Source organism: Mauremys mutica, chromosome 10, assembly GCF_020497125.1.
Source record: "Mauremys mutica isolate MM-2020 ecotype Southern chromosome 10, ASM2049712v1, whole genome shotgun sequence".
Lineage (NCBI taxonomy): Eukaryota > Metazoa > Chordata > Testudines > Geoemydidae > Mauremys > Mauremys mutica.
Window position 1 is genome coordinate 48236150 of NC_059081.1, and position 13616 is coordinate 48249765.

The following is a 13616-nucleotide window of genomic DNA, read 5'->3' on the forward strand; positions in this document are numbered from 1 at the left end:
AAGTGGTCTTTTCTGGTTCATTTGCTACTGTTATGCTTTTCTACTCAGGTTATTTTAATCAGACTTAATTCATTTGTTAGAAAGGTAACTGAACAAAATCTTCACCTTTTAAAGTTAATTCATTTACTAGGATTTAATCATTACTATGTCTTTTCCCTAAGCTCCACTATTCCACTCTGTGACAGGGTCATTTGGTTAACATGCTTTCCATCCCCGGATGGTACAGTACCATTGTCTCTGCTCCTTTCATCAGCTCAATGCAGATAAGTCCTAATGCCCATGAGACAACAGTACTATATTTGAGAGTTTCTTCTCATTATGCAGCTTTATATAAATGTACAGGGAGTAATGTTATAACATCTGCTATAAGTTGTTTCAGATTTTAATACTTTGATTAGAATAATAGAATATCAGGGTTGGAAGGGACCTCAGGAGGTCATCTAGTCCAACCCCCTGCTCAAAGCAGGACCAATTCCCAGACAGATTTTTACCCCAGTTCCCTAAGTGGCCCCCTCAAGGATTGAACTCACAACCCTGGGTTTAGCAGGCCAATGCTCAAACCACTGAGCTATCCCGCCTCATGGTGTTCTTGAATCAGCATACTCACTTGTTTTTTTGTTGTGTTTCCTGTAAGGAATCAGATTAGCATTTTGTTTATGGACATTTATCATTCACTGCTAATATAAGTGTTCTCAGACTTACTGAGATGTGGCATAATTGCATTAATTTAAAATTCTTCCTGTGGTATATTTCCATGCACTCATCAACATAGTGCTTAGGATCTAATAACTGTGTTTTACTAGGCTGGTTTAGGTCTATAGGAGCTATTAAAAATCTTGAACCTTCTGGATGAACGTGATTATATTAATGAAACCTAGTTTGGTGAGTTGTCTCCAGAAGTGACCAATCCTGAGTGTTTTAGGGGAAAATGTTAAATACCCAGACTCCAGATAGGTGCAAAAGTGTGTTTGCGGGATTGGGCCCTTCTCTGTTGCAGATAAGTCTACAGGACACATGCTCCTTAAACATTAATTTTGGTGTTATTCTGGAAAATCTCAGGATAAAACAGAGACAAGGGTGTAGATAAATAAACCTTTCAGAGAATAGTAACATTATCAACTTGCTGTGTTCTGAAACTCTGCTGTAACTGTATTTTGCCTATATGAATTGTTCAGTGTCAGCACACAGAAGTTCTCTTTGTTTATGGCGACATTAAGGCTATTCCTTCTGGTTCACAGATATTGCAGTTGCTGCACCCTATGGTGGGGAGGACAAAAGAGGGGTTGTTTACATCTACAATGGAAGAGCGACAGGTTTGAATGCAGTGCCATCTCAGATTCTTGAAGGACAGTGGGCCGCCCGTACCATGCCACCAAGTTTTGGGTACTCACTGAAAGGAGCCACTGATGTGGACAAAAATGGATATCCAGGTGCTTTTTTCTTGACGTAGCTTTAGAACAGTTGCAGTAATGTGACTACATCACTTTTATATGTCTGACCAATTAATGTCCCTTTTTAAAAAAGAGGATAAAGTCTCAAATTTAGCATTTTTCTCCTTTCCAGATTTGATTGTCGGAGCCTTTGGTGTTGACACAGCTGTTTTGTACAGGTAGGCACATGGTGCATGTTCTCATGTAAGTGCAGTCAGGAGGAAAGCTCAGTACAAATTGTAAATTCCAGAGTGGAACAGAAACGAGAGAGTCTGAAGTTCTGTCTTGCTGCATTGCAGAATGACATGGATAAAAGTGGTTACCTCATTCTTTCCACTGTGGTAATATGCGGTCCATAATCTATTATTTGCTTCTGGTGGATGTGTCCAGAGCTGAGAGAAAACACTGCATGAGATCTTCCTCCATGGCCTTCCCTGAGTGACAGTTCTCCAGAGGCCTGCAGGTGTAAAATGCTTCTGCCTGGTCAGATGTGCAAACCTGCTCTCATCCTTGAAGGTTCTGCGAGCTCCTGACTTATTATGGCAACTTCTCCTGTGAGAGAGGGGCAGAGTGGGGCATGGAATGGAGGGAGCTTGCTTTCCTCTTCCGCTCATTCTCGCAGGCCAGAGTATTAAGGTGAGCACAAAAAAGTTTATGGCTGCTTCACAAAAAAGGGAAGTAACTTACTCTCCTCAGAGAAAGAGGGAGAAAGGGAGGAATTGTGGAATATTTCCAACTCATCTTCTGATCTGATTCTGGGGTCACGTAGCTGTTCCCTGCCCCTTACCCAGGGTAGGGTGTAAAGTTACAATATAGCCATTAGGGATCTAGTTTAAAAGTGTCATTAAGGTTCTTCAGTTCTGTACATATTCAGTCTCCTCCAAAGAACTTATCTCATTCCACTCCCTTCCTTGTTCCCTCTACTTATCTAGCATCTGGCTCTTCTTGATTCATTCTGATGTTTGGGTAGTATTGATGTGAGAGTCCACAGCTCCTGGTATCTGGGGCAGCTTTTCTTTAACTCTCTGCCCATCTACTCTCCATCTCTTTGAATTCAATGAAAAAACTTCTCTTGTATCTTTTTCCATCTGTTGCTCTATCATTACATTCTGTATCTATTATTTTTAGCATTACTTAATGTATAACAGTTTTCACAGTATGAAGAATTTATTTACTTTTGTCTACAGGGCTAGACCAGTGATCAGTGTAAATGCCGGCTTAGAAGTTAACCCGACCATTCTAAATCCTGAAGAAAAAATCTGTGAACTGCCAGATACTCGTGTGAAAGTTTCCTGGTACGGTGGTTTATTTTTAATTAAACTCTCAAGGCCGAGAGTGTAGAGCTAATAAACAGATTTTAAAAAGTGAAACTGGATTTTCTGAATGGCTAGACAAAGCAAAGCAAGCACACTTAGGGCTTGAGCCAAATCCCATTAAAATCAATAGAAAGACTCCCGGTACTTCAGTGGACTTTGGATTTGATCCTCACTTTTCACCTTTCATTCATGGATGGCAAAATGTTTCCACTGAATAGAGTAAAATCTCCCCAATTAAATCAGCTCAGAGCTGAACTGCTGCATATCAGTGCAAATAAGGAAGTCCCCAGTTTCCTTTTGGAAATTTCTACATGTTCCGGGTTCCTAATGCATGTCAGCACCAAGGTTCAGCATCTCGCAGATGAATGCTTGTATAATCGCTAGCAAACTTATTGCATAAACGTTTACTACTACTGATTAGAATGAATTCACTGTTCAGGAAAGTAAGAGACCACTAGGGTTGGTTTGAGCCAGGTCTATTGGTATCAGATGTTTTGCAAACTCCCTCCCTCCAAATTCGGCGGCATTTCAGCAGATGCTCGACCGCCGCCACGAAAAGGTTGGGGACCGCTGCTCTAGCAGTTCTGTTTTAACAATTCAGTTCTGGACTGCAGTCGCCCTTCCTTTTTAGGCCTGGACTCCTCAAAGCCCAGGCTGCCAGTTGTTCCCCATTGTGGAGTGCTTTAGGGTCAAGAACCCTAGCTCGCTTTCATTTCTGGCCTACAGCACAATTTGAACTCTGGTCTTCACAGGTGAACGTTATTAGGCTAATCAAGCTCTAAAGGCTCTGCATTTCTACTGTCACTATCCATCTTGACGTCTTAAATTTTTACAGTGGCAAGTCCTATACCACAGTCAACAATGACCCTTCAGTGTAGAAGTGCCGTGAGCCATATAAACTGCTATATGCGTTCTCCATGGTTATGTTTAAGGTTCATGGCTCTCTGGTACTTCAGTCCCCAGAGCTATAATACTGCAAGGTTTACTTCCTAACCCTAAAGAGTGGCTGCCCAACATGGTTCAGGTATTTTTTTTATCCCCCACCCTTGAAAGCCTCCCCAACATTAAACTTCTCCATATGGAAATAACATAATCCATGTCTTCTGAAATTTCCAGTTTTCTCCCACATTGGGAGTGCAGATTGAGAGCAATGCAGTGAGTTTTCTACCTGCTCCAGTTGAGGTGAAAAAACACATGACCCATTTTTGTATTTTCATTTGTCCTCGTAAATGGGGAAGGAGCAGGTCAGGTTTTGGACAGCGCCCTATGGCCCAACTGGAACTAGATGGGACAAAAGAAACAGTCATGAATCTGTTCTGGTTTCTTTGGCTATGAGGATTGAACTTTGGGAGTGGACTGGGTTTGGAGTCTCTAAAGAAAAGAACTTTGAACTGGGAAAATTATGGGCGAGCGCTTTTAAACTACATTCTGCTGAAAAATATTTAATCAAATATGCTTTTTGAAATATTTTTTTAAACAGCTTTAAAGTAAAGTTCTGCTTAACAGCTGATGGCAAAGGAAAGCTCCCCAATACACTCAGTAAGTTCTGCTGTTTTAAAAAATGTAAAACTTTTCAAATTGTCTGTAAGCATGAATCCTGGTTATAACTGTTTCTTAATCACTGAAGTAATTGCTTTTTCAGTATAGAGCGTGATCCTTCCCAGTGCTGAGCCCCTTTAGACACCATTCAAGTTATTTAGAAGTGAAGTCCCAGTTCAGCAGTGAATTTAAGCATGCATTATACTTTACGCATATTAGGTCCCACAAAATTGAATGGGCTTTAAGCACGTGCTTAAGTGGCTTTCCTGAACTGAGGCCTGACAGCACTTGTCATCTGGCAGGATCAAGCTCTTTAGCTGTGTCTACAAAAGGGAATTTTAGATCAACAATTCCCATGGGTGCATTAATGGAACTAATAGTGGAGATGGTAATTGAGATGCTAAGGGCTTAATCCAACTCCCATTCAAGTCAATGGAAAGACTCTCAATGGCATGGATGGGAATCGGATCAGGAATTGAACCAGTTTCAATAAAATGATTCTAAGAGGTTTATATGGTGGCTGTATGTAGGTTTTTGCAGTGCAACAGACTGATGTTTTCTGGATGATTATACTGTCACATACAGAAAATTTTCAGCGTTTTCTACATAATGTGTGTATAATAGATATGATCTGGCAAAGTTTATGTAGAAGGAAATGTATTATATTTTTAAGTTGTGGGATCCATATCAAATACATTAAGCAATGATTAGATTAGTAATAATAAAAGTGGAGGATATATATTGTGGCTGTAAGGATTTTTTCCAGAGACTACAACAATCTAACTTCTGCTTTCATAAAGAAATCCCAATATAGAGGCAAACCTATTACTTGAAGATTTGTCTTCAAAAATAATATGCTTAGAGTGTCGAGCAGAAGATTTGAGTCGCATTTTAGTACAATATCAACCTCTGCTACAATATTGTGATGACAGATTTAGTACTTGAAAGAAATAAAAGTTTTTAAGAGGGCACAGCTGTTAGATTGCCATTACAGCTGAAGTCAGCTTGTGAGTTATTAGCTGAGAGGAACCTGCTATGCGTACGGGTGGTCAAGAAATTCCTAACTCAAATGCTTTGGATTTGATAGCCTTCCAAGTGGAGCTGCTGTTGGATAAGCTTAAGCAAAAAGGAGCCTTAAGGAGAGCTCTGTTTCTCCACAACAAACAGCCTGGTCACTCTAAGAATATGACTGTTGTCAAAGGGGGCACGATGCGTTGTGAAGAACTTCAGGCTTTTTTGAGGGTAAGTGATCACTTCAGTTAAACTTTTAGGGCAAATGTCTTTTGCCTTATTTGAATTGCACACCTTGAATAAAGAGCTGTAATTACCAGAGTCGTCGTTGTTTGCCCTGAATTATTATTGCTATAGAAGAAGGATGGTTTTGTTATTAAAACACTGGGCTGGGTTTGGAGAGCCAGTTCTCATCCCTGCCACAGACTTCCTGTGCGCCCTTGGGGAAATCATTTAAATCTCTCTGCGTCCCTCAATTTCCCATCTGTAAAATGGACATACTAACACTAACGTTGTCTGGCTTGTATATTTAGATTGTAAGTTCTTTAGAGCCGGGATTTTCTCTTTGTTTGTACAACAGCTAGCATAATGGGGCTCTGATCTTGGTTTGGGACTCTGAGTGCATAATATGACCAATAAATAATAATAGTACCCAATACTAGTAGGCTTTTGATTTGAATCCAGTGCCCCTCTGGGTTCTTTTTGATGTGATTTAAGAATGACCAGAATCATTTCTCCCCTCAGGATGAATCTGAGTTTAGAGACAAACTTACTCCGATCACCGTTTTCATGGAATATCGGTTGGATTACAAAACAGCCAAAGACTCAGCTGGATTACAGCCCATCCTCAACCAGTTCACTCCTGCTAACATTAGCAGACAGGTATATTCCTGACAGTTTTTGGTTAAACAGAATAGACAGTGTTTTCAGCCTTTGGTGCCTAAATCCGCATAATGGTAAACTAGTGGCCTTATTTTCAGAAACACCTCTGAAATATCAGAACACCTAAATATGGATATGGGGGTCTAGCTTTAGGTACTGAATTTTGAAAATGTTTTCCAAATACATGCACGTATTGTTTTCTCTTGTATAAGTTACTTTTTTGCATTAGACACACCCTAGTCTTCAGAGCTGAGCCTCTTTTTCACCTATCATACTTAGCTGTATTACAGAAAACAGAGGTCAGGTCAGCATCAGGTATGCTGGTCCAGAAGGGTGAGAGGCTTTAATCCATTGTCTCATTTTGAGCTGCTGTATGTGCCATACATATGTGAAGTTTCCAGGGAGAGGAAAGAGTAAGTTACTCACTGAAGCATGCAGTTCACTTCTGCAGCTTATTGGTGTTCGTAGATCAGTGGGCGCTCCTCCTCCCTTTTAACCCAATACCGCAAAAGATGCAGTCACCTCTGAAATTTTTTTTTTTTTTTTGCTGTTTGCCATTCTGGAGCACAGGGTTCCTGGAAATTGTTCCTGATCTTATGCTTACATTTGTATAAGTTTCAGAGATGCTCTGTAGCTTAGTAATTTATCCTTGCAGTTCTCTCAAACAACTTAATTTCTACCTTTTGTTCCAAGCTTTGTCACAGTCATTTGCACAGAGAGAATAGTGGAGATCAGGGGCAGCTCCAGGCACCAGGGCGCCAAACACATGCCTGGGCTGACAAGCAGCGGGGGGCGGCCTGATGGTTGCTGTGAGGGCGGCAGTCAGGCTGCCTTTGGCGGCATGCCTGCGGGAGGTCCGCCAGTCCCGCGGCTTCGGCAGCAATTCGGCGGCAGGGATGCCGCAGGCACGGGACCAGCAGGCTTCCCGCAGGCATGCCGCCGAATCCGCGTTACCAGCGGTCCTCCCACAGACGCGCCACCGAAAGCCACCTGCCTGCCGTGCTTGGAGTGGCAAAATACAGAGAGCTGCCCCTGATAGAGATGCAACAGTAAAGAAACATATGATTTGTTTTAGGTGATCTGCAAATACGATTGATAAATGTAGACATTGGCTTTAGATTTATATAGTGAGCAAGTGTAAAAGGGGCATGCAGCATGCATTAAAAACTTTTTTCATAGTTCATGTATATAGAGACAAGTAAATGGTTCCCCTAATTAGAATTGTTCCAAAAAACCTTTGAAAAAAGCAGTGATAAGGGAACTGTGCTAATGAAGATACATGTTTGAATTAATGGGCTGAACTTATTAAAGCCATATGTATTTGATTTTTGCACAGACACACATTCTGCTGGACTGTGGTGAAGATAATATCTGCAAACCAAAATTGAAGGTTGAAGTACACAGGTAAATTTCAGTGTTGGAAAAATAAACAATAAATACTATGGAAAAATATTATTGGGAAAGGTAACTTCCTATGTAAGACTCCAACCCTACATAGATCTTGTGAACTGTGAGTAGTCCCATTGAAAAGAATGGAATGGAATGAAACCATTGGGAGTACTCAGAGTGTAAAATTTAAGCATGTGCATAAGTTGTTTTTGCTGGATCATGGCCTAAAAGGGAACCTGTTTTCCCGTTGTGGCTGAGTGCTGTTAACATAAACGGGTTGTGAGGAGAGACTAAACTCCTGTAAAGACACTCTGGCTGCATGTATATAGTCATCATTGTCTCAGCTAAAGTGAAAACCTGTGACAAGGAAAGCAGAGCATGTAGAATCTTCGGCTACAAACAAAAAGGCTGTCCCACAGTTTCATTAGCTGCTACTAGACGCAGTTACAGGCACATGAGAAGGTGTGATTTTTATCCAGCAGAGGGCAATTGTACATGCATGCATGAGTATGTATACACATACACACCCCATGAGGTGGCAAAGTCCAAAGCTGACTGCAAAAAGTTACAAAAGGATGTCATTAAACTGTATGATTGGGGAACAAAGTGGCAGATGAAATTCAATGTTGAGAAGTGCGAAGTAATTCATATAAGAAAACCTAATCCCATCTCTGCATACAAAATGATGTGATTTTAATTAGCTGTTACCACTTAAGAGTGAGTTCTTGTAGTCACTGTAGCTAGTTCTCTGAAAACATCTGCTCAGTGTGCAGCGTCAGTCAAGAAAGCTAACTCTGTTAGGAACTATTAGGAAAGGAATAGATGATAATACAGAAAATATTATAATGCCACTACAGTAAAACCTCAGAGTTACGAACACCAGAGTTACGAACTGAGTGGTCAACCACACACCTCATTTGGAACTGGAAGTACGCAGGCAGTGCGCGTGCACACACACACACACACACACAGTACTGTGTTAAATGTAAACTACTAAAAACAATGAATTGACAAGTTAAGGAAACTTTCTGTGCTTTTTTCAATTCATATTCATTTCATAGAATCATAGAATGTCAGGGTTGGAAGAGACCGTTAAAAGCAGCATTTTTCTTCTGTGTAGTAAAGTTTCAAAGCTGTATTAAGTCAATGTTCAGTTGTAAAGTTCTGAAAGAACAACCCTGAAATTTTGTTCAGAGTTATGAACATTTCAGAGTTACGAACAACCTCCATTCCCAGGCTGTTTCTAACGTTGAGGTTCTACTGTATATAAATGCATGGAATGCTCACATCTTGAATACTTCATACAATTCTGGTCGCCCCATCTCAAAAAAAGATATATTAGAATTGGAAAAGATACAGAGAAGGGCAACAAAAATGATTAGGTATATGGAACTGCTTCCACATGAGTAGAGATTTAAGCAACTGGGTCTGTTCAATTTAGAAAAGAGATGATTAAGGAGGAAAATGATAAAAGTCTATAAAATCATAAACGATGTGGAGAAAGTGAATAAAGACATTTTATTTGCCTCATCACGGTACACAAGAACCATGGGTCACCCAATGAAAGTAATAGGCAGTAGATTTAAAACAAACATAAGGAAGTACTTCTTCACACAACACACAGTCAACCTGTGGAACTCATAGTCAGGGGTGTTGTACGGGCCAAAAGTATAACTGGTTTAAAAAAAGAGAGAGATAAGGTCATGGACGATAGGTCCATCAGTGGCTGTTAGCCAAGATTGTCAGGGACACAAACTTGTGCTCTGGGTATCTCTAAACCTCTGTTTGCCAGAAGCTGGGATAGGACAACAGGGAATGAATAATTGTCCTGTTCTGTTCATTCCCTCTGAAGCACCTCACACTGGCAGCTATTGGAAGACAGAACGCTGGGCTAGATGGAATATTGGTTTGACCCAGTATGGCCATTCTTGTAGTCTTACGCATGAGAAATTTTATACCAATTCAGAGAAAATTTGGGTCCCTTGTAGTTTATATGCAACATTTTCAAAGATTATATAGGGAAAATATTTTACATTTATCTCGAATTATTAGAAAGTGATATAAATGTGTGTGTTTTTTGGAGATGCTGCTTGCGGCTCTGTAGTTAACTTTAAGTTGAGTTTGGCTGTGTGTGTGTGTGTGTACACATTTATATATAAAGTGTGTGTTTGTGGTTATTAAAATGGCAAGGGTATACTGGGGATCTGGCCTGTAGCATTTATCTACTGTTCTGCTGTTAGGAAGTGTGTGTTGTGTTGTGGTTTGTTTGGTTTTTTTTAATTGACAAAATGCTTTATAGGGAGTTTCTCTTAATGATATTTCATATTTGCTCCATTATTGCCAGTGACGTATCTTTTTTCCTTTAAAATCCATTGCAAGTTGTATTTTTTGAGCTATGAAACATTTATTGCAAGTTAACTGTGGTGACCCCTAATGCTCTAGTGCAATGTCAAAACGCCTCCTTTTTGTAAATCCTAGCTGTTAAACGTAACTACTTTAAACATGTGAACACAGTATTCACTTTTGCACTTGCTGTGCTTGCTCAGTGATCAGAAGCAGATCTATATTGGTGATGACAATCCTTTAACCCTGATTGTCGATGCCCAGAACCAAGGGGAAGGAGCCTATGAAGCCGAACTCTTTGTTATCATTCCACCTCAAGCAGACTTCATTGGTGTTGTTCGTAACAATGAGGTAAGTTTCTAACTCGCTTTCTTCCAGTCACTAGTCCTGTTGCATTTACTCATGTGAAGGTTTGCAGGATCGAGCTCTTAGTGACGCACAAGCTTCAGTCTTTAACTAAGCCTAAAAATTCAAATGTTTACCCAAACCTCTTGGCTGTGTAAAACTGGCCTGGAGCTTTCATTAGAACATATGTCATTGCAGGAATTCTGTGGTACTTGCTTTGTTTCTGGTTAATCTGAAAGTGCTGTAAGGAAAGTGTGTCTTCTGGTACCAGATGAAACCAAAAAGTCAAAGCAGTGTGTGGGAAATATTAAAACCACAACTTTCTACTGAATTGTTCTGGCCTCACAGCACTCACTCTTGCCTAGTGTAGTTTTGTGCATCCCAACACACTATTGTACCTTTTAGGAAAGAGTTCCCAAAAGTGAGCTATTGTAAGAGGGGCTCTAGATCACCAGTTATTAGACTGGGTCACTAATATTCTCCTGCTCTAAACCCTCACTAGCTTGGTCCCGGAAATTATGGGTATTCTGTGTTAGCCTTCAGGTTAGTCAGGTGATCACAATAACTTGGAAATTGCCTGAGCAGATGCCCAGCTGGAACTTCAAAGCTGAATTATTCTGATTCAATAGAGAGGTGTTAAGCAACGATAAATAGACTGCACACAGCCACAGTGAATACACACAGATTATTTCTGGCACAGGTCTTTGAACAACACCTTTGCTAATTAATTTATATTCAGACTCAGCATTTCATATCTTGGGTAAAGAGTTGAGCAAATCTAAGAGAGAGAGAATAATATCTGGGTTCTACTGCTCCCTCCCTGCCACACAAGTGAAGAACAAAGGAAAAAATCAAAGAGTGGATTCTGCTGGAAATTTTGTAACTGCAGAATCCTCATAAATTAAGGGGCTTCAGTTCTCTTGGTCACATGGAGTATTTGGGATTGACTTTTTTAACTTCTTCCCCTGTAGCCTTCTGAGATGTTTGTATTTCTTGGAAGGGACGCAGGTTATCTAAATGGGTTTTCTTTGGCATCACACGTGCACAGGCACAAGCAACCAATCTCAAAGCACCAATGCTGATTCTTGAAGCTTCTGTGAAGTTTCCCAGCAGTGCTCTGCCTTAGAGTGTGCTTAGATCCCACTATGCTGCCAGAACTTCCCCCATCCTAGTTTTCTCTCAACACAGTTAGGCCTTTGACCTATAGGATTGTTTAAAATGGCAACAAAGTTGGAGAAGGCTGAGATAAATCAGTAAATGCAGTTTTTGCCATGAGTTCTTGCAACCTAGACTGACTGGATTGCTCTGCTTCTAATGTCTTGTACGTGGTTACCTCTGAGGTGTCAACACACACGCACTGTTCCCCTTCCCTCAACTAGTCAGACCAAGGAGGAGGAGGAACAGCCCTCAACAGCTGAATAACCCTAAGTTTGGTTGGACTGCCAGGATGTTAGGACAAACCTTACCTTTGATGCAATTTATCCCACTTCTTTGATGGGCAAGGTCTGTAGGAAGCACAAAATGAAGTTAGATAATCCCTCTTCCATACTTGTAAAGTTTAAGAGAGCACCTGCTCTTAAGAAAAAGAGGAGGGGGGAAATCCTTTTGTTTAAGCCTCCTCAACTCTGTTGTTGTTCACTGTCATAGTGGGCACCACTCCTTTAGTCCCATATGATAGTGTGCCCTTGAGTATCCTGGTCATACTTCAAATGGCATGTTCAGAGCAGTTTGCCTTCTGCTACCCTAGATCTCTCTACTGTTACTGTGGACTTATCCAAAACCTGATGTCTCTGATAAGAACTGCTTCTGAGGAGCTACTGACTTCTCATCGCATTTTGCCTTCAAAGACTTCTCTCTTAATGTGAAGTATTACTCAAGCTCTGAAACTAACTCCCCTGCAGAAAAGTCATAGGTACTTCACATAGGTGTGGAGAACTCAACCTAGGAAATACTTGAGGCCTCAAAAATCATCATTGCTACACAATATGAGTAAGAGTATTAGACTCATACTGTATATTCAAGAAAACAGAACACCACTTACCTTGTGAGGTTTTTGCCTCCAGATTTTTTCCAGAGCTATTTGCTACTAGATTATATTAAGATTGCCCAGTAATATTTAAATGAATGCAACTTGCTTGCAATTTGTTCCTGTCTTTCATACTGATGCCAGAAAATATTGCACTGCTCTTCTTTTAAGATATGTTTATTTTTATTGCAGGCTTTAGCACGTCTATCATGTGCATTTAAAACTGAGAATCAAACTCGCCTGGTGGTCTGTGACCTTGGAAATCCCATGAAGGCTGGGACTAAAGTAAGTCAAATGCGTGGCTGGGGTTTAAAAGAGGCAGGAAGATGACTTTTCATATTCTTTGAGAAAGATGCACACTCATACTGCTAGAAGATGTAATCTCATTGACATTTAGATCTCAAAATATATTTTAAGCCACCCACATGTTAGAATAGTTCAAAGAAAACATTCTGATGATTGGCTGCAAGTTTGCTGGTAAACTAATGTCTGAAAAGAATGTACATGGTTTTTATGATGCAACTTTACCTAGAATTATTCTGTAATAATTCTGAGCACTGTTGTATAGCACTTTTCACTCATAAATCTCGAGGCAATTTACATAAGGGAATACATATCACTTCCAAGTATTTTAAAGATGGAGACGCTGAGGTGCAGAGAGAGTAAGTGATTCACTGCATGACCTTGGGTGAATTAGTACAAAACTCAGAATTGAATCTAATTTTCTTGACTCTCAGACATTTGTCCAGTTTACTAGATCATGCTGCCTTCTGGTGCAGAACAAGAGGTCTGGGAATATGTAAAAGCAAACTGGAGAAATACGAAGCAAATTTTACTTTTTCTCTGAGGCAGCATTATGACAACTCAACCTCAACCAAGTGAGAGAGGCACCACTTGTTCAGTTGGATGTCCTTATTGCTAATTCAGTCTGCCCTCTCCTTCCCTGTGACCCCGGGCCTTGTGCAATTTCAGTCACAAATAGTAGTGCTGAGCACTTTTTGCTTTGAACTTGATTCTGTTCCACTAAACTTTGTTCACTTGGTTTTGTTTCTAAGCTATTAGCTGGGCTGCGTTTCAGTGTGAATCAGCAGTCAGAGATGGACACCTCCGTGAAGTTTGACTTACAGATCAGAAGGTATGGAACTAGATGCTAACACCACTCCTCCAAATCTACTTTATGCTGTAGCTAGCACTGAATAGATACCTTGGTAAATGACAAAGCTGTGAACTGATCATTTACAATTTAGTTCTAAGCTAGTTTCTTCCTTTCTATTTGGTAAATGTTCTATCATGGATTTAACTTGCTTTAAAACACTTCTCTGTTGTTTGTAATGT

General features: G+C 40.3%; 1 protein-coding gene across 1 annotated transcript in view; it reads left to right on the forward strand.

The window, feature by feature from the left end:
* Positions 1-13616, forward strand: part of ITGAV (integrin subunit alpha V) — a 78083-nt gene that overhangs the window by 46948 nt on the left and 17519 nt on the right. Inside the window, exons 13-22 of the mRNA XM_045032712.1 lie at positions 1239-1430; positions 1564-1609; positions 2618-2725; positions 4227-4285; positions 5373-5527; positions 6041-6178; positions 7515-7582; positions 10114-10261; positions 12474-12566; positions 13337-13416. Coding sequence (XP_044888647.1) covers positions 1239-1430; positions 1564-1609; positions 2618-2725; positions 4227-4285; positions 5373-5527; positions 6041-6178; positions 7515-7582; positions 10114-10261; positions 12474-12566; positions 13337-13416 — 1087 coding nt within the window. The remainder of the gene's footprint in view (positions 1-1238; positions 1431-1563; positions 1610-2617; positions 2726-4226; positions 4286-5372; positions 5528-6040; positions 6179-7514; positions 7583-10113; positions 10262-12473; positions 12567-13336; positions 13417-13616) is intronic.